This window comes from Zosterops lateralis (assembly GCF_965231275.1).
Source record: "Zosterops lateralis genome assembly, chromosome: 18".
In the NCBI taxonomy this organism is placed as follows: Eukaryota; Metazoa; Chordata; class Aves; order Passeriformes; family Zosteropidae; genus Zosterops; species Zosterops lateralis.
Genome location: NC_139778.1, coordinates 7,294,217 through 7,318,070, shown reverse-complemented (window position 1 = coordinate 7,318,070; position 23,854 = coordinate 7,294,217). Strand labels below are relative to the sequence as shown.

General features: G+C 41.4%; 1 protein-coding gene across 1 annotated transcript; it reads right to left on the bottom strand.

Moving 5' to 3' along the window:
- Nucleotides 1-104: 104 nt before the first annotated feature.
- Nucleotides 105-23,312, bottom strand: TOM1L1 (target of myb1 like 1 membrane trafficking protein). Its single transcript, XM_083874578.1, has 15 exons — nt 23,228-23,312; nt 23,059-23,143; nt 20,742-20,820; nt 14,702-14,851; nt 14,331-14,450; nt 12,727-12,834; nt 12,040-12,156; nt 9,025-9,158; nt 6,271-6,331; nt 4,794-4,908; nt 3,946-4,042; nt 3,414-3,492; nt 2,474-2,561; nt 2,123-2,195; nt 105-1,204 (listed from the first exon to the last, which is right to left on the bottom strand). The coding sequence occupies exons 1-15, from the start codon at nt 23,283-23,285 to the stop codon at nt 1,144-1,146; spliced, it is 1,425 nt and encodes a 474-aa protein (XP_083730704.1). The 5' UTR covers nt 23,286-23,312; the 3' UTR covers nt 105-1,143.
- Nucleotides 23,313-23,854: the final 542 nt, after the last annotated feature.

Genomic DNA, 23,854 nt, shown 5'->3' with positions numbered 1-23,854 from the left:
TAATGGTCCTGCAGCAAACTGCACAGGTTCACACTAAAATACTTCCAATGCTACCTACATTTATGTCTCAGGGAATACACAAATAAAAACTTGGAAGCGATGAGTCTCAGTAAGCAATTGCTTTTATTTGGAATTTTATGCTACAAAAGTTGCAAAAGCAGCTGAGAACTTCTTATCCCTTAAACAGTTAGCATAAGGAATGTTTAAAATGCAGTTATTTCACAAAAATTAGCTTATCTGGTATGAACATGAACTAAGTTCTCAAATTTTGTATCAGCTGTAAATTCAGAGAACTACACCTGTTAAAGTGCACAGTTTATATTCAGCATTAAAATAGGTAAGGCACTGACTAAAAGAAAAGTTATTAACAGGATTAAACAACTTAATTAAAATAAATGTATAACTATTGCTCATCTGCATTGTAGATGATTAATTTTTCCTTCACCAGAACAATCTCTGCAGGGCAGGAACATTGAAAGAAATAATTGATCCTACCTCAAATATTTACTGAGTAAATAAAAGCAACAACAACAACATAGTAACAAGCAGGTATTTTTCTTGTTCTGTTACTGATGGATGACAGCACTTTGTGTCCCAGCTTAGCTTCTTCCCAAGACAAAAATCCAACTGTACTGTGGGTTTTTAAGAAGAAACTAAAAATGAAAAATCTGTGTTAAGGACGTAGGAAAGTAACACTGCACACCTTCAGACATCTATTAAGATGCCAATTCTAAAGAAAAAACATTGTATCTCAAAACCCTCTTACAGATTTCTAGTGAGGTGAACATAGCAGTGAGGCCAAAAGAAACCAGATTCTGCAGTTCCTGGGCATGTAATGTCTTTTCTGTTTACTTGTGCCAGGTGCCAAGTGTTACTTCATACACAGGTGAATTTGGAAGTCACATTTTACAGGCCCCCAAAATACTTTAACCATGCAAGTGACCTTGAAGAACACACAGCTGAACATTTACGGCAAATTGTTCAGGTGTAGAGCCAAGTAACTCTTCAACTTGCACACAGCTTAGTACTCCAACACTAATTACTGTGTCAAAATGCAAAACCTCTTCTGTTATTCACTTGTTAGAGGAAGCACTGCACAGGACCAGCACCAAGAGTGTTCAGGAAAGGATTCCACCTCCACCTTCAGTCTGTGTTCTTTTTAACTGCTGTCTTCAGCACAACATCAATTTCTTCATAAATAGCTCTGAAAGAGGAGGACCAGGGTGACTGCTACATCACATTTCATTTTGACAAAAGGTACTAGGGAAATCCTGCCCGAAGTTTCCAGTGTAGCTTCCCTTGCAGGATGTCCAGGTTTCCATGGAAACAAAGAGCCAACCCTGCTCTGAATGTCTGGTTGTACACTTAATGAGGAACCTCTGGACTTTGTCACTTTTGATCAAACAAGTTTGGGAACAGGACTGCAAAACACAAATGGCAAGTGCACCACTGTGCAATTACTGCACTATTGAAAAAACCCCCAACAAACCAGAGGAAGCTTTGTTGAGATTTCCCTACTTCAAAATAGAATGGCTCCTTAGAAATAAGTTTTGTATAGATAGCTCAATTTTTTCTTTATAATTTCCTGTTAGAAAGGGGGGGTTCTGCCATCTGTTAGGTTTTTTATTAGTTTGCTGTCCCACTATTTTGGCCTTCTAGAGAGACACAGCATCCATTCCGTTTATATTTAAATAACGAATTTTTTTTCATATGCAGTAGAAAAACATTCTTTAAAAAACACGATTGGTATGAACAAGAATTCCTTTGGTTACCCTGTTCCAGAACTACCTATGCTGAAGTTCAGTCAGCTTCCTCCAGCAGGATTCTGACCATATTCCCTTCACCTTTCTGTATCACTGGATAAGATTTTAGTAATTTTGATACAGCATTACTCCTCCATTTTTACAGATGCTAGTTAATGAGCACACTACAGTTTATTCCTTAATTGGCTATGCCAGAAATATTGGAAGAAAACATACAAAATGCAGCCACTGTATTTTATATCAATGATGCAGCTGGTCAGTTAACTCAGCCTAAGTTACTTTTTCTTCCTCTCAGAAGAAAAGGCCATTTTGCCTTTGATACCGCAGAATTTTAAACTTCTATTTTAAAAGTTACTTACTCAGTGGGAGCCAAGGGATCGAATTCCATTATCTCATAGTAATGAGATGACTGTGACTTGTTCTTTGATGTAGCTGAAGAATAAAGACAGGCAGAAACATCCAGATTTAAATGAGAATGAATAGCATGATTACTGCATGCTTTTTGTGTCTTCCTAAAAGTAGCACATTATCTGCTATGGATTCAGCTGCTTTACATGCTAAAATGGACAGACGTGTAATAGAATCCATGAGCAACACGACTTTGTCAGTGTTTGTTCCTGTTCCTAGTCACTGATGGCCACTATATGTAAAGGCCTTAAGTTCTAATAAGAAAATTAAACATAAAGGAGGTGATTTGCAGTATTTATTACCTGCTGGTGATGCTCCATTTGATGGCACAGTCTGTCCAGCCTGCAGATTTATTGGGTTCAGAGGCACTGGGCTTAAAAGAGTCGCCAACTAAGGACATCAAGCAAAACAATGCACAAACAGATTGTTCTATGAGAACTAGTTTGACCTAACTGCCATAATTGCTGACTTATCTTTAAACACTCTGACTTCTGCAGGTAAAATTCCAAGGCAAACAGTTAGCAACCCAGTTAATCTTCATTCTCCACACAACCTTCAAAGCAACATTTAGTGTTCTATAGCACATCTGTATAATTTACTTCTGAGTGGCTTGTTCCACCACACAGATTCAAACATCTGCTTTTATTTGCAGTTTAAAATAAGGACTGTGCGTGTTTGTTTGGGGGTTGCTTCTCATCTTTTCTATTTCATACTGCCTTCATAACATTATCTCAAAGTCCCTTCAGATTCTTCCCATTCCTTCTGTCATGGGTGTTTCTCTGCAGCATGACATTTGTCCTGCACTGTACTTGGGGTTTAAGTGATTTTTTGGTGGGCTGTATTTTTGTGGGGGCTTTGAGGGTTTTTGGGATTTTTTTGTATGTTTCTTTTTAATATCTTATTTCAGAAAGAAAGTACACTAGAGTAACATCATGGCAACAGGAGGAGATCTCAGCTTGCTTTGCATAGCAACAAATGAAACACAAATAATAGAGCAAGTGCTTTCTGCAAATTCCCCTGGGATTGTGCTGGACTCAAAGAAACAGGCTTCCACATTAGGATCTGTGGCAGCAAAAGAGGAAAGTTGACCTGGTTACCAAGTAGAATGTTCCCTGAGGTATGGAGAAGGGCCACGGAAGAGATCTTTGCATCACACTTGGACAGCAGTTGGGGAAAATCCAGAAGTTCCCATTTGACAGCTGCCAGACAAGAATGACCATCCCGAACATGAGTATTACTCACATTGCTGTATGTGTTCACATTGCTATATATGTGTTCAGCTGGGCTGCTTAAACTGTTGTTTTGTGCTTCAGCTGCAAATCTAGGAGAGAGCAACACATTGAATGTAAGTAAGAAATGATCAAAACTGTTTGTTCTGATTTTTCCTTTTTTTTTTTTTTTTTTTTTTGGCTGGTCTGTCTTTCCTGTGTGTCACAACTGAGAGGAGCATGGGCAGATGGACCAGGCACAGGAATTACAAGGACACCTCTCCTGTCCTGAACTCTTACTGACCTGTTTCTCCCTTTCCCTGCTGAAAGTCAGGAATGTTTTTGTCTATTTATGACAAAACAATGATGCAGGCATAAGTGTATTTTGAACCCTCTCAAACAATGTCTAGCACAGAGGGAATTTTTCACTTGTTTTACTGGACTAATATGTAGAAGTAGTAAATCTGTGTCCTTGGAGCTTCCTATATTCATTAGATGAATTACAGAGCACTAATACCCCTAAGGACCTGTTATCCATTCCCATTCCTTGACAAGAGACTACTCACAAGGACTGATGAGCTTTTGTAGGAGCTGCTGAATCCAGCTCTGGGTAAATTGATGGATGAGGCCTGGTTTTATCTTCAGGGTGTGCAGATAGGCCATCTGAAATTCAAAACAATAATTAATGGTAATTTAAACGTTATTATGCAAAAGTGGCTACTTGTACTTTGAACACTGAAAGGGTAAAGTTTTTGTTTGGAAGGCCTATAAGGAGTCTGAAATGAATTGCTGTTTATCACATGAAAGGCAAAGTTTTAATGACTGAAAAGTCTTAGATTCAAGATATTCATCTCTATGTTTAGAGCATCAGCAGAGCTCTACATGATAGATACCACTTAAAACTCTTATCACTATTTCTAAAGGATTAAAATGGAGTTCTAGGGATTTATTCCCAGGGGACATTCACACCTTTAGCTTTAGTATATGGACTTCCCTAAAGCAAGTAAAGGAGGGGCTTCTTCAAACAGTAATTCTGGGCACCTGAAGCCAAGTCTTTCTAACACTCCTGAAAAAACTCCTGTTTCTTCCTGCCAAGTCTACAGAACAAGCAGCTACCAGAGTGTTTTACCAACCTCACTGCAGTAGAAAACAGAGCACGTTCTATTGCTCAGATCCATGTAAAAGGGGAAAAAGATTACTGTAAAAAAATTACAGGCAACCTCATAATACCTTGCAGTTCCTACGGACATATTTCAATTATCCTTTTAAGAAAATTTAAGGAAGATCCTTAAAGTTAATGAGTATTTTTTGGTTTTTTTTTTTCTTACAAGGAACTTCTTGATTCCTCCACTAAGCTCTTGTGGGTTTGTTTTAGGGAATTAGAGTGGAAGGGAAAGGGGCATTCACTACTTACTTCCTGAAGGAGAAGCTGCAGGGTCACTTTGCACCACTGCTGACACAGAAGATGGAGAATCTATAGAGAGGCCAAGTAGATCACTTGAGGGAGCAGATGGCTGTTTCCTGTACAGCTTGACATTTGAAAAAGACTAAGTTATTTGGGGTTTTTCCCAATGTTTTGGGGTTTTTTAAGGAATTTGCACAGTTTTAAACTAATTGCTGTTTTCACAAAATACAAACTTTTAAAATCTTAGTGTTAAAAATTGTTAAGTATAAGAGAAGATCAGGACTCCGTGTGTGTGAAATATAGCAAATGAAACAAAATACACATGTCAGAAAAGATCAATTTCAAAAAAATAAAACGAGTTGTGAAGAAGAAAACAGAAAGGACTCAATTCTACGAAGCCATTCTGAACTTGTCTAGATACAAGTTTCATATGTATCTTCTGATCGATCCTGTACAACTCTTTTCATGCTACTTACTTGTGTTAATGAGATTTGATATGTACTTATGAGATTGATTTTTTTTTCCAGTCCCATTTTGGATAGAAAAAAAATCAAAACTACAATATTTCCAAGGACATATAAAAGAGTTCCCTTCCTTCTTCTGTGAATGTGTTTGAATTAAAAAGCATAACAAGCCAAAGATTTTATTAAACCACATGCTTGAATCATGCAGGTTTGGTAACATTAGATGAAAAAGAAATAAATAAAAGATGATGCATTTTAAACTCGGAGTCTCAATAATATAAAAATGTACAGACTGCACCATTTGGATTACTAACTAATCCAACAGTGCATCCATCAGGCAAAACCATCCACATACATAACCAGAATGTAATAATAGTGGCTTTTCAAGGAAAACAAGACCCTCTTCTACCTTTTCACTAATTGTCAGCAGTATTTCAACATTCACAATGCATTTTTATGTTGAGTCCTAGATGACTGCACTATTATGGCTCAGCAGAAGATGAAAAATGCAAAACTACTTTGGGCAATATAATTAACAACCATAATTATCAGTCAATAAAGGACAGTCATTAAAGATTTGCTACAAGCCATTATTCACAATTCAGAAAAAGCTTTGACTCAGGAAAAACAAAATCAATAGAAGAAGGGAATTCTCAAAGTGCAGCAGTATTTCAGTCTCTAGATCATTAACAGGAAACAAATCAAAAGAACCTATGGTTTCTCATTTTTTGCATGGCAGATAATTGTGCTTAGCTGGAGAGGCAATAAACCAGCATTTGAATAGATCTCTCTCTCTCATTTTTCATGACCAAGCTTCCCTCTTAGATTTGATATCATTTGCTACTTTAGTTACATGAATCTGCATGAAATTCTGCAAGTGAGACTTGAGAAAAATCAGTAAGAGTAATGTCAGCCTGCTGTCCCGTCTCAACTAGAGAATAAAATTCTGCACGTCAGAAGTGTATTTTTCACGAGGAAGAGCAAAAGGAACTCCTGCAGTCCAGGAGTTCACCCTCACTTACCTCCTCCCGCTCCCGCTGGATCCTCTGGTTCTCCAGGAATCGAACTCTGTTCCGCGAGAACCTGTGGAAAGTGAAGAGTTAAATGTTCATTCTCACATGGCTCTAAGACGTGCTTCAGAAGAATGTGAAACTAGTAATCAACTCTCCATTTCCTAAAGACTCCAGGAGCACCAAACAAACACTCCAGGTGCTGTCTCTAGGCAGTCTGACTCCCATTCCGGGGCTGTGGTCCTGGTGTCTCCTGCACCAACATCAGCTGGTTTCCTCCTGGCCCCATGTTTGGAGACAGACATCTGCTTGTTCCTGAACAAAACCAAGGCTCCTCTGACAGTGGTTTGTCTCTGTTCACACCAGGCAGGTGAACATCCACTGTTCCTGAGTCCCAGGAAGCCTTCTGTCCTCAGAGTTCTGGGTATTCCTAAAGTGAGTGGACCCTTAAAATAAATGGGAAGCTGGACGGGACCAAATGCAGATCAAATCACTATGATTAATGCTATGTTCTCCCTTTATTTCATCTAAAATGGCAGGTTATATACACTTCTAGATAGTTTACAAATACAGATACATTTTCATTGGCAAACAGCACAGAAAGAATGTAAATAGATGTTGTTTCACTTGTTAAGGTGGCTAAAGGGTTCACACTAATAACTGTACCTATTAACACCTCGAAAACCCACTATCTCCTATTAACACCTTAACATCTAATTTTTAGCTGCGCCACAGGCTTCACAGTCGGCCTTGGTGTGGGACCCAGGATGGGTAGTTCAAACCTAATTCCAAAATATCTACACATTGCCTCGTGCCCTCCCAGGACAGACCACACACCTATTCTGGCACACAGCCCTCTCATTAGTGCAGGCCTTTTGCAATATTTTTTTTTTAAAGGAAACAAAATAAACAAACAAAATCTATCTGCATAAATATGTGCTAAGAGTGATAAGAGTGCTACTGTGGGTCCAGAGCAGAAACACAGAGGTTACACAGAGCATTCAGAAGGTCACTGTGTTTCAGCACCAGGAGCCCAGAGTTGTATGGACAGATGTATAGACAGTTTATCCAACTGCGTTTGCTATTCAGGGTCATGGTACTAGAGAGGCCCAGAAAAAGTGTATATTTGCATGAAGAAACAGCAGGAAAAAACCTTTCCAGCTGTAGAGCAGAAAGTATTTAGGTGAAATCCAGGAAGGACCAAGAAGCTGCAGAGACACTAGAGGGAGGCACTGTTCCACACATGAGCTGTTGGTTGCACAGTGGAGATTGGTCTGGATTTAATTTGGATTCTACATTAATAATTAGAAACAGAAAATGCAGCAGGTCTCATCCTCCAACAACACACACAAAGTGAAACAGATGGAGCTCACTAAGATCAGCTGGCCCTTTACACACCACACTGTTCAGAGGGAGATCCAAAGAAAAATCTCCTGCAGCACAAAATTAACCAGACGCATTTTTATACTTATCCACTTCTGAAGTGCAATGGATCTGCACTCAGCAAGACCTGTACCATAGAAACCAGAGCATTACATTACTAGAATACAGCAGTCTTCTGTCCAAATTAATCACTCTTTCCATCACCTTTAGTGAGGAATCTGTTGCATTATATCCACAAGCTTCTATTCATAGTTTGAGGCCTTCAGTATTCATCACTTGTAACAAAAACATAAGCCTGCATCTGACTTCAGTGGATTTACACAAACCCTGAATAAAATTCCTTTTTTGCTCATTAACAGGAAAAACCTCTTAAAGAAAGAAGTGAGCACACAGTTCTTTCAAGGCAGCTGCTGTAAAATCCACCAACACAACAGTAGACAAGATTTCAGAGTAAATGAAAAATTAACGTTGTCATGATTAGGCCCAAAGTTTATGCCTGACACTTAGAAAAATTTGTGATATTTTCAGTGCAGCACTCAGAAGACAATTAAAAAGAAAAGATGACTAAAATTTCTATAAATTTGCTAAATTTAATAAAGAGCAATTGCATTTGATGGATAAGGATTCCTAGAACACTTTTTAGCTGTGGAAGAAATCAACTTCTTAAGATGGAAGGGTATTTCCTATTAAATCAGAGCACTCTGCATGAGTATACTCGTGGTATTTTGGAGAACAACACTGGAATTTTAAGTTGAAAACTCATTTCAGTTTTGCCAACATCCAGTCATGCTACCAGTGCTATAACAGACAAATAACCCAGGATGTCAACAGGAGTACTGCTGTGCTTTCATGTGTGAAAGAAAGAAACATTTTCTGCTGTAAGACAAGCAGAACAGTATATTTCAATCCAGCTGAGAACAGCAAGCAACTCTTCTAAGCATTCAATGAGGCAGAAGGCTGCTCCATGGCCAATTCCTGCAGTAAAACTGTCAAAATTGTTTAGAAAGGAGGACAAGTATTCTTTCCTGGAAGCATAGACACTTAACAGAGATAAGCATCAGCACCAAAGGATTTGTAGCAGCTGTTGACAAATTCACCGGACTCTGCCACAAAGGGATGTCAAATTCCAAATTATTTTGGTGTGCCTCTATCTGATTTTCTGCCCATGCTGTTAACTTGCTTTATGCCACTCTAATGTTTCCTAACTACTCCCCTGAACCATTTCTGAAGTGTTTAGGAGGCAGCAAATACATAATTTTCTCTTTTTGCAATCATATTTCTTTCCTGAATTTAAGGATAAAATCTATCTCCATAGGGAGGATCAACAAAACTGCATTTATTCAGGTGGGATTCCAAATGTAAGGAGAGAGGCCCTGCACTTACCTTTCATGTCCCAGAAGGACATTATTCAGATCTTCATTTACTTGTATTAGCTCAACAATCACATCTTCATTCTCCACTGTCACCAACAACTCCATGATCCTCTCCTGCATCATCCGACAGGTCTTGTACAATTTCTGCCCAAGGCAAAGGAAGGAAAATAAGTTAAAAAAACCCTAACTGTGGTCTCTCAGTGTGTCAGTTCTGGAGATGAATGATAAGACACTCAAGCACTGCAGAATCACAGGTAGCACTCCTTAATTTACATAAACCACACGGGTACCAACCACTGCAAATAGAACTGTGTCCATGTCTTTGATCTCTTTAGTGCAGGGTCACAACTCCCACCACCACATCACTCCTACACAACCCCTACATCTCGAACCACCTTCGTTTCTAAAGATATATGTGTCTCTAAAGCCTGAATTACCAATTGCAAAATAACAAAGACCCCTTCTGGGCAATGTAGAGCCAATGTGATTTGATCCTGCTTGAAGCTGATTAAACTCAGCAGGATACTTGGATGTAATCCTGTGCAACGTCTGCTTAAAGAAAAGGCAATATTAGTCTAAAGGTCAGAAATGCTCTGTGACAAGTCTCAAGCTCCAACCACTCGTTTAAGTGGGAAGTCTGGATAAACTTTATGGATTTTTGAGAAAGTAACACAAACCTCAGAGAATCAGCAGATAGGAGAATTATGAGAGTTTATTAAGCAGAATTTTGCATTATTGCCTAGTGAAGTGGAAGACAGTCTGTTTATATTACTCCCCTCTGCAGATTTTGCATGCTCAAAGGAACAAATTCTTTAGCAACAGGAACTTTAACTCAGCCAACATTTTTTCTTTTTCACACTGCATTTGCAAACACAGGCTGGCTCTGCTTAAAGAAACAAAAAAAACAGGAGGGGGAAACAACCCTCTTTGCACACTACTATTCAGAAATTGCTTTGATATTCAGAGTGATTTGATTTTTCCTCAAAAAAATACAATACTTCACATAAATCAATTATTTATTTAAAAAGAAATTTGCACCCCTTTGCTAAATCTCTGTCAGAATGGCAGAGTGCTGTGCATTTCAGTACTGTATCTTCACAGCCCAGGATAAAACACACAAAAAATGTCCTCAGCCTAACATCTGTAACTACATTTAAAACCTTTCCAACTCCACATTCTACTATCTGATCCACATTAAAAAAACCCCATGTATTTCTTATGACTTCATTACACAGGCAAGTGTCAATACTCAATAGAGAAGGAAATTTAGACACTCATTTCAGGCACGGATTTGCCTGAAAAGCGGAATTTTACATTGACAGAGTAGCAGCTGGAATAACAATCATCAGTGATTCCAATACATCTGTGCTAATTCTTACCAGCTGCTGATCTGGACCCAAATTCCTGGACATCCGTCCACTATATCTATTCACCATCCAGTACAAAAGTTTGTTAGTCTTCTTGGCTGATCCTAAACTATTCTTCAACTACAATTATTGGCCAGCACATTATTTCCAGTGAAATATGATATCTTAAGCCTTGTCCAAACCAGGGTGGGGAAAGAGAGGAGCCCGGCCACTAATGAAGATAAAGAACTATAAACACGTTACACAATGTGCAACAAGGTGGTCAAGTTCACCTTGTTACAGTTTTTATCGAGGGACTCCAGATAATCTGAAGGACTAAAATCAATGTCTCCAACTCACTCAAAGTCTAAACAACCAGCTCTTTCAATAAAAGATTTTTTTCTTTGACAACAGAAGTTCAATCTAAGCAATCCAGGTAGTGCCATAAACAAAAAGAGAACATTAAGCATTGTTCAAGGAACAGGCTGGCCATGCCTGATGTTTTACTCCACTCTGTGCTCAGGGGAAAAAGAACAGAAAGAACAACAGTGAAAGGAATGAGTTTTCATCCACTCTCCCACATATGGGAACTCCACACCCTGTCCTCAACCTTTTGCCAACAATTTTATTATTGGGAGTGTCAATAAGAATCCACTGGTTTACTGTGGGGAGCTGAATCTGTGCACCCACATACAGAAGTGCCACAGCAGGAGACAGGAAATAAAATACAAACTTTTTCTGTTTCCCAACCTTGTCATGGACTAGACATATGGTCAAACATAATTAACCAGTGTATTCTCAACACTACCCAGTAAGGGCTCATTGCACAGGAAAATTTCTACACTGGGCAGGAGAAGCACACTCAAGGCTTGCAAAAATTAGATCAGTTCTTCAAAACACCTAATGCTGCAAAACTGCCAAAAATGCTTCCTCATTGTAGCAGTTTGGAGGTAAGGTTAGAAACAGAAGGATGTGGTAAAAGCTTTTTAAGTTCTTGCAGACAACATGAAACCAAAACATAGGTCATTACCATAACACAGATCACTATTGCAATGCTAAAGTAATACTGTACTCTTAATTTCTAAACTGGAAAATACAGCACAAGCACATAATATCACAGGAGGAGCATGTACAAGTTCACTGTCACATCCCTGGACTATTGCAATACACTTCCTTCAGGCTACACTTTAAGAGCACATGAATTCCTCTGTAGCACAGCAATCTCCCAACCTTTGAGGTCACACACATAAAGCCAATGCTTCATATTCTTCACTGGCCCTCAGTCTGCCTCTGAGGGACTGGAGATAATAAAGAGAGCCCTGCAAACTCCAGGACGGATATGAGAGTGACACTCTGTCATCATCTATGCTCCAGCTGGAATGTTCTCGGGGCTGTTTGACAGAACATGCTCAGCAGAGAATGCTCCATTATGAAATTCCTTTGCCACTGGAATTCCCTAGAGCTTAAATTTGCATTGCAAGCTGTATTGTCCTTTCCTGACTATCAAGATGTCAAGGGAAGGTGAAGGAGATGAAAGAAAGCTCAGCAAAATGAGAGGCAGAAACCTGTTGTCAGGTTGCATTTGTCAATCTGAATCCAGATGTTAAAAAACAAGATATGACACTTTAAAAAGCAACTATAACCAAACCAATAGCCCCTAAGAATGAATTATCATATACCTGTAAAAGATTCATATCATCTGGATTTTCAGAGCCAGGAACATTTTCTTTCAGTATTGATGACATGACCCTCACATTCATTTTTGCCATATCCAGTTCACTGTACAGTTTCCCAATCTGTTGGAATTCAACAGGAGAATATTGTGTAGGTGAACAGAGCAAACAGAATAATTCTTACCTCTAATACACACTTCCTTTCCCATTAGGTATAATATGGACTTAATTAGCATTATTTCACTATGGTAGCATGCCACGGAAATGAATGGAATTAGTTCAGCTTTTAAATGTGCACTCAAACTAAGATCCAAGCCTGATAGCACTACTTGTTTTCCTTGCAGTTAATTCTCCTCACTGATGTTAGTGTTCCTCCTTTTAGTTACATACAGGGCAAGCAGGAATGGAAGAGAACTTCCTACTTTTTATAATAAATCTTCACATAAGCCTTATGTGAAAGTAAGCTTGTCTTTCTTGCTTATCTCTGAACAAGCTTTTATCAACTTGCATAACTGTAAGATGTGATTAGATATCCACACACTCGAGCAGTAGTTCCACAAAGCAAAGAGCAGGAACCCAGAGCTACAACCCTGTGAACTGAGGGTCCCTCCAGTGGCACCCAGGCTGCTCAAGTCACACACTCACAGCACATTTCAGATGGACCCAGCCTCCCTAAACCTGCAGTGTTTGTACCTGCTCCGGAGTCAACAGCAACGTTGGGCCTGTGGGAAGAGGCAGGAAGGAACGTTTGGCAGGACTGGCACAGGATGGGGATAACTTCGCACAAGGCAGGGCTGAAATCTGTGAAAACACAAAAGAAAGAGAGCTTGGGTTGAATAAAATTAGAGCAGGCATCCTGTTGAGAGAGGAACATCTCTCAGACTACAGAACTGGGCAGAAGCTTCCTCATAATCAGCGGTCCCACAGAATTCATTGAGCAAGTCCTTTTTACAAAAATAAATCTCACGCATATTTTGTTATGAAATCAAATATCTTTAGAAAGGCTTGGAAAGTAAATTCCACCACAGGATAAAGTGGAAATGGCTCAAGGATGGGCTAGCAAAGAATAAGGAAGCCATCTAAAAGCAAAGAGTCCTTCCCAGAGTGCCACTGCAATTCTGCAGTGAAGAACAGTCTGGAACGTGATCACACTTGGAAGCAGTAAAAGGGCTGGAGGGCTGAGTCTGGGTCTCCACAGAAGGTAAAATACAAAAGTCTCCTGGACTGGAAAGCAGGAACAGTCCGAGAAAGCTCCACTGCATTGCATCTGAACTGACTGCTAAAAAAAAATTCATATGCAAACCCCAGGGTGCACTACACACTATAAACCCTTCACTTCCTGGAGACTGAGGTAAAAAACTGTGCCCAGGTCTACTGAGAAAAACAGAAGATTTGCCACTGATTTTAACTGGCAAGTATCTGAAATAGACAAAATAATCTCTAATGTACTAAGTGAGGGGAAAAATTAGTATCTATTGAGAGCATTCTCCACACAGCTTGTTCAAACAACCTTTAAATACATAAGCTTTTGTGCACTCCACTATTCAACCAGCAGATCAAACTCGGGATAAATCTAAATTATTCCTGTGTGCACTGATTATAGAAATCTAATTTTGTAACTGCAAGATTTCACACAGTGATGGATGGTTTTCACACTGCCCAAAGTGCTTGTGAAAATTCTTCTTAAAAAAAAAAAAAAGAAATCTAGAAAGAACGGCATTAAACCATGTTCTGTATTTTCAGCTGCTGCACAATGCTCAAGCCATACTTATATTTACTATCCTAAATGCCACACAATACTACCTGTGACATAGACTTAAATAACACTTACTGTGCAAAGCTGGAGAGATACACAGACAATAGTCTTTTCTTATAGATTTCTGCATCTCTCCATTTAATCTTCAAGATGGATGATGCTCATATTCTCAACAGTACATGTTTTTGTGAAAATCTTACTCATTTTTGTTGAGGCTTTCAGAAGCTGACAAGTTTGGAGCACTAAGCACTCGTTTATTTTGAGGTAAATAGCATGCACAAATCTTTGATAGTCTCAAGACAGAGATGCTTCATTTCTGAGAACATACCCATGAATCTGGATTGGGAAATGCAATAAACTACTATATAGGTCAGGTTTCTTTGTTGTTACCTTAGCTGTTATAACTGAAACTGATTCCTGCTCAAGGGCTTAAATAGTCTGATCATATTCTGCCCTGAAGCATTTAAATAAAAAAACCCAGATCAAACACACCTTCTGTGTCCTATAAAATTAACACATCCCATTTCTGAAGTGTCCTCACCTTAGATCCACCACTGCTGGTGTCAGAGGATGGAAACTCCACTCCTTTCTTCAGCAATTCTATGTAAACTTCTTTTACTTCACTCACATCCACCATCCCTTGAAAACCTCGTGCCCAAACCTGGTTTTGAAGTATCAGGGACAGTAACATAAATGGTCAGTCAGTGGGTCAGACAAATGCTTTTAAAACTTGTGGTCCTAAAGACAAATCATTCCCTTCTTCCACTCTGGGTAACTCTGCTCAGTGCAACAACAACCACAACAGCTCCAGAGTTAAGGTCTGCTTTCAGAAGAGGTTCCCAGGATTTAAACAGGCTGCACAATTAAACATTTCCCACATGGCAGAGAACACTCAGTTTACTCTGGACTCACCATGATAAAGGTCAGGATTTTCTCCTGCATGTCAATGGGCAGGTTGAACCTTGGGTTCAGCAGTTTCACCAGCTTGTCTTTGCAGAAATCCTTCTTCACAACTAAAGACTGGAATCTTGGGCCACAGTTCTCCATACACATCTCCAGCAGCTGCAAACACAAAAAACCTTGTGTTACACAAAGGATAGGGGGGAAAAAAAACCCCACAACTTGATGGCTTTTGTTTCCTTTTGTTTGTTCCAAGGAGTTATAGGGAAGAGTAGGAATGGATATGAACAGATAACTACTCACTAGAATGCCTGATGAGGTCAGCAGGGAAACAGCAGCTCCCTGTGTGCTCTGTTACACCTGCACAGTCCAAAGGAGCTGTGCCAGCCACAGTGACACCATTTTTAACAGAGGAGCTTGGTCACACTTGTTTCTATGTCACAGCACTGACTGAACATAAGGTCCCTTAACAGCAGGAAATCTGCCCATATCTTAAAAAAAAAAAAATTTATGTAAATTCACTGCCTAGTACATAGGTACCCTGGTCTGACAGATTCTGAAGAGCCCTGCAAGAGAAGAAAATCAGATTACTAAATGCCTGTCCTCTAATCTGCCCTGTAAGTGAGAGACTAATGATAAAACAGGAAAGAACAAATTCACCAACTTGGAGCACAATTTCTGCATGCGTTTCAAAGGTCACATCGATTTGAAACAGATGAACTGAAAATGTTCCAACTGTCAGATTCATCTTCATGAAGGAAGTCGACTTCCAACACCCTGCATCAAATGCTCAGAGCAGGATCCCTGCAAGCACCATGCCTGCCCTATCAAACACAGCAGGATGTGGTAAGGACATAACACTTCTCCCTTGTACATCTGGAGGTGGCTGATTGCACTTCCCATTTTGCAGAAGAGGTGTCAAAAACTGCCATTACATCCCAGTCACCTGGGACTTGACATGAAATGGGGGTCAATGAGATCAGCTGCAGAACCAGGAACAGAACTCATCTTGCCTGGCCCAAATCTGGAGATGGATCATGACCCACACAGGGAAAAACAGTCACTCTTGTACTTCTTTCTCTTCAATTGTAGCTTCATTTTCCCTCCCAACATAAGAGGGAAGATAGAAAGGTGAAAGGAAAGGGCTGACATTAACAAAAGGCTGCAAAATTTCATATGTTTTGAGACAAAACTTCCTCTGAATCATGTAACAGACAGGACACGTTCTCAAAAGGATACACATATTTAAAGGGATGACATTGTAATCTTGATAAAAGTAGGTTAAATATACTTTCCTATTCAGAGCAGACTACATTCACTAAATGAAATACTTTTAGTAACTCATTTTCTAGCCTCAAGACTCAAGGATTTTTCTCTCAGTGTGATCAGAAACTTACAGGAGAACGAGTTTAAGACCAGAAGAAAATATATTGCCAAAATGAAAACAGGGTGGAATAGAGACACTGGCAGACTGCTGTGCAAAAAGCTAACTGAAAAATAATTACAAAAACATCTTGGCTCAAAACATTACTTTTCATAGAGAGTACATGAAACATAAGCTAATAAGCCAAGTCATTTGCCTGTGTAGTACTTCAAAGACGCTTTGTGTAAAATATTTTCAACCCAGTTCATGGGAAACTTGTTATACTACTCCCTATTATTAATTCCCTACTTAGGGGACTGAGTATTTACCTGCTGAATGAAAGTACTGAACTAATGGTCTGGATCCTCCACTCAATTATGCCAGCCCAGCCCACTCACTCAGGGTAAAACTAAGCTGGTATAAGAAAAATAAGAATTTGACTCAATTATCTTTAACTGGCCTATTAATGAACACACCACTTTCATGCTAATAACACCTTTCATTAGAATTTCAATATGAGTATTTCTTGTGCAAATAGGACTCCAGTGCAAATAGGATTTCATAGTCCCAAGCACTTCCACTGGAAGGAACAGCTCCAAGCTGGCCAACTATTGCTCCACACAGCACAATGGAAACTCAGCAGAAACATGTTTTAATAATGAAACTGGCAAATTAACTTCAATCAAACCATTAAAATTCCTGTCCATGGCATACAGGACCTGAGAAGTGTTGGAATTGACAGAGCTGCTGTGTTCCAGGATAACTGATCTAGGAGATCTGCATTGAGCAAAAAAGGCAAACTTTTTGCCTTTTTTAATCCAAAGCCTCTGGTTCACAGGACTGAATCACAGAACTGAAATGATGAAAGGCATCTACAGAGAGGTGAAGCCAAACTGTGAAGCAGAAACAAAAAATGGGAGAAGCTGGTGAATACAGCAGAAAGTCAGCTGTGTTCCTTATCAACAGAGGCCTCACTCAGTTGTCAGAACTCACTGCACATCTGAAGCAGCCAGGTTTGTTCCACAAAGCTGATGAATGGGTTCAGCCTATGAGGGACACTTCTCAGACCCAAGGTGGCTGCAAGAAAACCCAGATGAACAGTTTGCTTCTTCAAATTTCTGACTCAAGGGGAACAAGCCATTAATCCATCCCCAGGATTACACTGCACTGAACACATCCTGATGCCTGCCCAGCTGAGGCTTGGAACTGCAAGATGTTGTTTCCAAGGCCACCATTTAAACCAAACCGGTATGAGCAGCTCCTTCAGCTGCCACTCACCAATTACAGTGCAGGGGCTGGGTGCACTTGATCAAAGTTCAGCATTTCAAATACACCAAATTTTCAGAAGTCTTGTGTTTTTCAGATTTCACATTTCAAACACTGAGATTTTGGATTTCTTTTGCCCCCACTCAATGTCCTCTTCTTCTTTGTCAACATAAAGTATAATAAAATAGAGTAGCACTCTTTTAATTGAAAAGCTGGAGGACTCTCTGATGCTTTTGTTTTTTTAGATCTTCCACTTTGTGAAATGCTAATTTAACAAACTAAAATCTGAAGGCCACAGGTGCCATGCTGAATTTTTTCTGCATTGGAAAAAAATATATACAATTCAAAGGAAAAGTGAAAATATTCTTAGGAAAAAAATACCTGTCAAAATTTAATTCTAAGCAATTATAGAATGGCTTATGTTGGAAGGGACCTTCAAGACCAACTAGTTCCAATTCCCCTGCCATTCACTAGATCAGGTTGCTAAGAGCCTCATCCAACCTGGACTTGAACATTTCCAGGGATGGGGCATCCACAATTTCTCTGGGAAAATTGCTTCCTGTAAAATATTTACCAACAATGTAATACAGAGGTGAAGCAATAATTTAATCTTAAATTTCTGCCCACTGCTTTGAATGCAGGAATGAGAGGGACACATCCAGTAAGAATTTCTCCATGTGCTGTTCAGCTCTTAAGACCTTACAGGTATCAGAACTGCAACAAATGCTTCACAGAACCAAGGGAGATCTATGCAGGCAACTGAACAGCTGTCTCAGTACTCATTACATAAACAAAATCTATGTATCTAAAGTCTACCAGCAATAAAAAGTCAAGTGACACACACATAGTCTGTTGGATTCTTGCCTGAAAGGTTTAATCCTTTCCACTCTGATTGCACAACCACCAGTGCCAGCCCTGATCTCTCAGCGTTATCAAAGGCTGGGCATGAGGCAACTCCATGGCCTGACACAAACACCTCCACCCACGTGACTCCACAGGATCTTCAGCACCTCAAGCCAAGCCACAGCCAGCACATTATCCAGCTGGCACTCAGCCTTCTTCCTCCAAGTAAATAAAGCACCATCCCAGAGCCAGGAGGAGGAACACACTGTTGAGATTTAACCCATGTCAGGAGCAGAGTCAGGGCTAACATGCGCAGTTGAGTTGCTTCCATTAAGGTTTTCACCCTCCACTCTGTGTGTATCCTCTGGGAATGAGCTCCTCAAGCAGCTTCATCAGAAATATTAAATTCAAGGATGTCAAGGTTGAATGGATAGAAGTGGATCTTCTTAGTTTCATCTAATGCAGGTAGGAGAGACAATCTGATGTAGAGTCTCAAAAGCTGGAGGTCCACATTTACTGTAACAAATACAGGCGCTAACAGTTCATCCAAAATGAACCCTTATTTTTGCAAAACTCTGGAAGGAAAACAATTTTTAAGAGATAAGAGTTGCTCAGGGAGGGAAGGGCTTGTGTTTCAGGAATTGAAAATTATTTCTTTTTTTCCATTTGCAATCAATTGCTGTTGTCATCTACGCATTTCAAAATGGAAAACAGGAACAATTTCATTAAGGCAATTAAGAAGATAAAAACAGAAGATACAGCACATAGCAAGAGTGATGTGGGAAAGGTAAATCCACACATGGCCAGGAATGAGGTAATCAAAGGAAAGACTTTACACATGCTGAAATCATGGCAGTACTGATTAAAAAAAAAAAAAAAAAAAAAAGGCAGAGGGAGAGGCAAAGCATGAAAGATCTTACATAAGAACTAAAACTGTAAAGAGAGAGAGTTAGAGGAAAGGCTGGAACTTATTCAAATTTAAAAAAAAAAAAGAGGAAACAAGATTAAAGAATACAGGGAGAAGAAAACAGAAAACAGCAGCTGGGCCAAGAGGATGTGACTGCCTGGCAAGCAAGTTACAGGTGTGCAGGGGAGTGGGTGAGGACAGAGAAAGGGGCTGGAACAGGACAGGAATTGCAATCCCAGCTGAACCTGCTGCATGCTCCATCTGCAATACAATGAGCTTCCAGGTCAGTGTGGTAAAGTTCTTCCTTGGATAGACTTGGAACAAGATTCTTCTCCCACTTCTACATACTCAAAAGCCAAGCTATAATGTCACCTTGGATATATCTGCATTTTAAATACCCACGGAACACCTCCCAAACCTAAACCCTGGTTATCAGCAGACTGTGTCAGATAATCAGAACAGACCTTGCTGCACAAGGGCTGCAGGGGACAGACCTGATACAGAGATTCCAGGTACAGTGGAAACTCCGTGTTTCCATTATGCAAACACACAGAACACACAAAAATGTGACTCATGAGACAGTGGAGGAGGAAACCAGGGAAGAAGTGAGGAAATGGAATGAGCTGAAGGTTTATATTGACATGTTTAACAATTATCTGCATCTCTAACTTGACAAGAGACATTTGGGCAATTGCTAAGCGACCTACAATTTAGCACAATCCATCACCCATCTTCCTTAATCACTTCTCAACACATCCTGATATAGATAATGATTTTGCACAACAAATACCAAACCCATGAGTAATAGCACTCAGTGATGCAGACAGGCCTCTAAAACCTCAGAAAAGGAAATGGTGAAGAAAATACTCCTAGCCAATTAACAAAAGACTAAAATCCTCAAGAACTTAAAATACAAAATATACGACTCTTGCCACAGTTGCACTATTGGTAGTCATGAGTAATTCAAGTCAGAAACTCGGGACTTAGGACAGTATTAGAACTTCCTGCATTAACATATTCCAGTAAATCTTAAATTGACTGAAATCACAACAGCTCCCCAAACCCTGGGGCAGTTCAGGACCACTGTCAGATTCTAGAGGCCACATTATGTCAAGTGAGGATATTCCCAGACACTCCAACCTTTAGCGATAGCACCTGAATTTCACACAGCTCACCCTGCCTCTCTCTCCCCTACTTAACTCACCATGGCTACCTTTTCCTTTAGGATTATCATTTATACGTGATAACATTTCCTTTTACCAAGCAGTATCACACATTCCACCCTGCTGCGCACTGTGCTTAGTTTGACTAAGATGAGCACTACAAGGTGAGTAATAGGATGGTCAAATGTAGCTTTTATGTAATATCCTAACCTCTGTGTCTTCCACAAACAGGTGGGGCTCTCACAGAAGGACAGTCACTGGAGCAAGTAAGAATTATCCTACTTTTACACAGAACAAGTTAGCTCCCAGCCTCCCCCAAATCTGCATCATGCAGGAGTCCATGGAATGCCAGCAAACCATCTGATCTGCACTGTGGCAGTGCTGTGCACACAAACAACAAAGACTGAAAACATCCTGGAGAGTTGTGTCAGGGATAATTTGCATGCCACCTTATCGTTTAGACTGTTTACCTTCTTAGTGTCTAATTAATATAAACATAGCTGTACTCACAGACAAGGTAAGCCTGATCTCCTTGTGGTTACAGTTTTTTGAAAGCTTCTTCTTCAGTGCTTTAACTGCATCTTTAGGCCTGTGACAAGAAATGGAAGAGGAAAAAGTTACCAGTGAAGTTTTCTAGTTCATAACTTCATCCAAGAACCAAAAATCCCAGCCTGAGATATGGGACCAAATCCACCCCTGTGTTTACACCCACATAAAACTAGAGCAATTGCCCCATTGGTTTCAGCAAAATCTCTTCAGCACTGAAGTAGAGCAACAAAGCAGTAAATCAGGTTTGTTACTGCAGACTCTACATTACGCCAGAGACCTGTGCAGAGAAATAAAGTTATTCTCCTCTGCAGAGTCTGCTACAAAATTATATTTTCCATTGTTGTATAATAGAATTACTTTAATTGCCATGAATGGCAATATCAATTGCCAGATGTATCAGGAGCTGACCAGTAGTTTTCATGTATGATGCAATTAGAAAATATTCTCCTGGGAGTGCTGTCAGGAGTAGGGGTGTCATGGATAACTTCCAATCTTATAATTGCAGGATGCACTTAACTCATCTGAGTAATTACCACGGATGGATGGACAACCCACTTCAGCCCAGAGACAGGGGCAGCTCTAACCCAGCCATTTTCATTTCTATATATACACCCTATATCATTTACCTATCTGTGTAGGAGGAAAAGGGAAGATAGTATCGAGGTTATCACACGTGGGAAGAAGTTTTGCCTCATTAATATGGACTAACTATAATGAACAATTATTAGGGCCAGCCCAAAGCTCATGATCAACATAAACAAGATGTCCTAAGGTCTCTTTAGGATCTCTCTAGAATCTAAAATGGAGCAATAGGCCCAGATACAATGTTTCACTAAAAAGAAAAAAATAAATCTTCGTTGAAAGCATTTCAAAGTCAACAAAATTAAGCGGGTGTTTACCATTATTGCATATCTTAGTTTGATGAGATATATACTTCATGAAGTAAAAAACAAAACAAAACAACACAAAAAACCCCAAACCCAACAACAACAAACAAACAAACAAAAACTCCAAAACAACAACAACAACAAAAAAAGACATTTCTCTGTTTTTCTTCATCATATGTCATACCCAGGCACATCAGTGAGCATCAAGTGATGGATGGGAGCATGAGAGTGGAGAAGTTTCCCTTGCAGAGAGCTGTACTACAATTCCCCTCCTCCTTGCTTCCCTCACTGAAGCATCTGGAAATGCTCTGGTCAGGAGCTGGATATTGCATTAAAATAACCATTTGCCTAATTAGATGCAGAAGTTCTGCTGCTCCTACTATCCTGTTACAGACTGTGACTAGTAGTAGCTGCCTAGGAGGAAGTTTCAATGAGCTCCTCTGCAAGCCTAAGCCATGTACAAGAGGAAACAGTTCATTAAATAAAGGCTCTGTTGCATGGAAACTTTACATAAAAACTAACACTGAGGGTCAAAGCATGCTGTTGCTTATGGCAATAAGCAGAAGGAAGTAATTATTATTGACATTCCAAGCACTAAGAGCCACGGGTGAGAGTGTGGAATCCAAAACAATGAGAGGAAAGAAAAGCTGATACAGACAAAAAAGACACCTGTGCAGAAAGTAAGCCATACCTCATTGCCCTGGAAAAAACTCTTCAGGTAGTGTTAAAATACACCACTGCTAGAATGAGTCCTAGCAATGCAATGGCAGATCTCACACGAGAACAAATTTCCTTTTTTCCCCCTTTTTACAGGTGGAAACAAGGAAGCTCAGAGCAGCAAGTGGTTGAGCAAAGCTGGATGTGGCCGCTCAGTGCAAGACAGCAGCTCAGCCCTGTGTGCACACCGGGATGGGATGGATCCCCCTGCACAGGATCCCAGTCCTGTGGGATTCCCCCCAGCTGCAGCACAGCCTGGCAGAGACACTGCACGCTGGGGAACTCGAAAGCAAAAGCCAAGAGTTTTAAATAGTGCTGTAGGCACCCAAGGGCTCAAAGCCTTTTTCCAGGTGGCTTTGCAGAGCACAGGGGTACCCGTTCAGCCTGACGAGCAGTACAGGCTGTACAAAACCATGTCAGACTCAGATGAGAAACCTCTGCCACCACCTTTCTCCAGCGTGTGTCTACGGGGAAGAACCTCCGAGCCTAATCCCTAAAATCCCGATGGCCCCGCGCCAGGCAAAGCTTTTCCTCGGGGAACCAAAGCTTTCTGCTCCCTGCGCTATTTGGTGTCGGGTCACTTCACACCAGCTCGGGCTGCCCGATGTCGCCCTGCCCCCGGGCGACGCCGCTGCCACCTCCGTGCCCCGCCGCCCCCCGGCCCCCGGGCTCACCCCTCCTCCGTGGCGTTGATCAGGTCGCAGATGTGCATGAACTGTCCCCACTCCTCCGTCTGCAGCGACCCGAAGGTGGCCCGCTCTGAAAGGCCAAGGGGAGCGGGGGGTCAGCGCCCGGCGGGGACAGACGGGGCGGCCAAGGGGGGCACCGCTCCAGACTACTCACCGACCAGGCTGCCCACGGCGGTGCCGAACGGGTCCTTCGGAGCCTTCCCGAAAGCCATGGCCGCTGCCGGCAGCGTCCCGCGGGCTCTGCGGGGCGGCCCCGGGCCCAGCCCCAGCCCCGCCGCCGGATCCGGCCGCTCCCTCCCGCCCCGCCAGGCGCTCCCTCCCGCCCCGCCAGGCGCTCCCTCCCTGCGCTCGGGCGGGGCCGTCTCCAGGTGCTGCCGCGGCCCCTCGAGCCGAGCCCGAGCCTGGCACCGGCACTGGCACCGCCCCCGCGGGGCAGGGTCCGATCCGGGCGTCCTCCGGCATAGGGCTGTCCTGGACACTCACTGGGGCTGGGCTCCCACCAGGGCATCCCTTGGCATAGCGCTCTCCCGGGCACCCACCGGACACGGCAGGGGTGCCCCCGGGCTGGGCTCCCACCGGAGCATCCCCCGGGATAGGGCTCTCCCGGACACCCACCGGAGCATCCCCCGGGATAGGGTTCTCCCGGACACCCACCGGAGCATCCCCCGGGATAGGGCTCTCCCGGACACCCACCGGAGCATCCCCCGGGATAGGGCTCTCCCGGACACCCACCGGAGCATCCCCCGGGATAGGGTTCTCCCGGACACCCACCGGAGCATCC

Bases quoted from the DNA above. Each gene is read 5' to 3' on its own strand.
- TOM1L1 (XM_083874578.1), bottom strand. From the start codon at position 23,285: ATGGCTTTCGGGAAGGCTCCGAAGGACCCGTTCGGCACCGCCGTGGGC. The intron at 14,451-14,701 runs GTGAGTCCAGAG...CTTCAAAACCAG, and splicing joins AAATCCTGACCTTTATCATG to GTTTGGGCACGAGGTTTTCA. The intron at 12,835-14,330 runs GTGAGGACACTT...GTGTTTTCACAG, and splicing joins CCAGCAGTGGTGGATCTAAG to ATTTCAGCCCTGCCTTGTGC.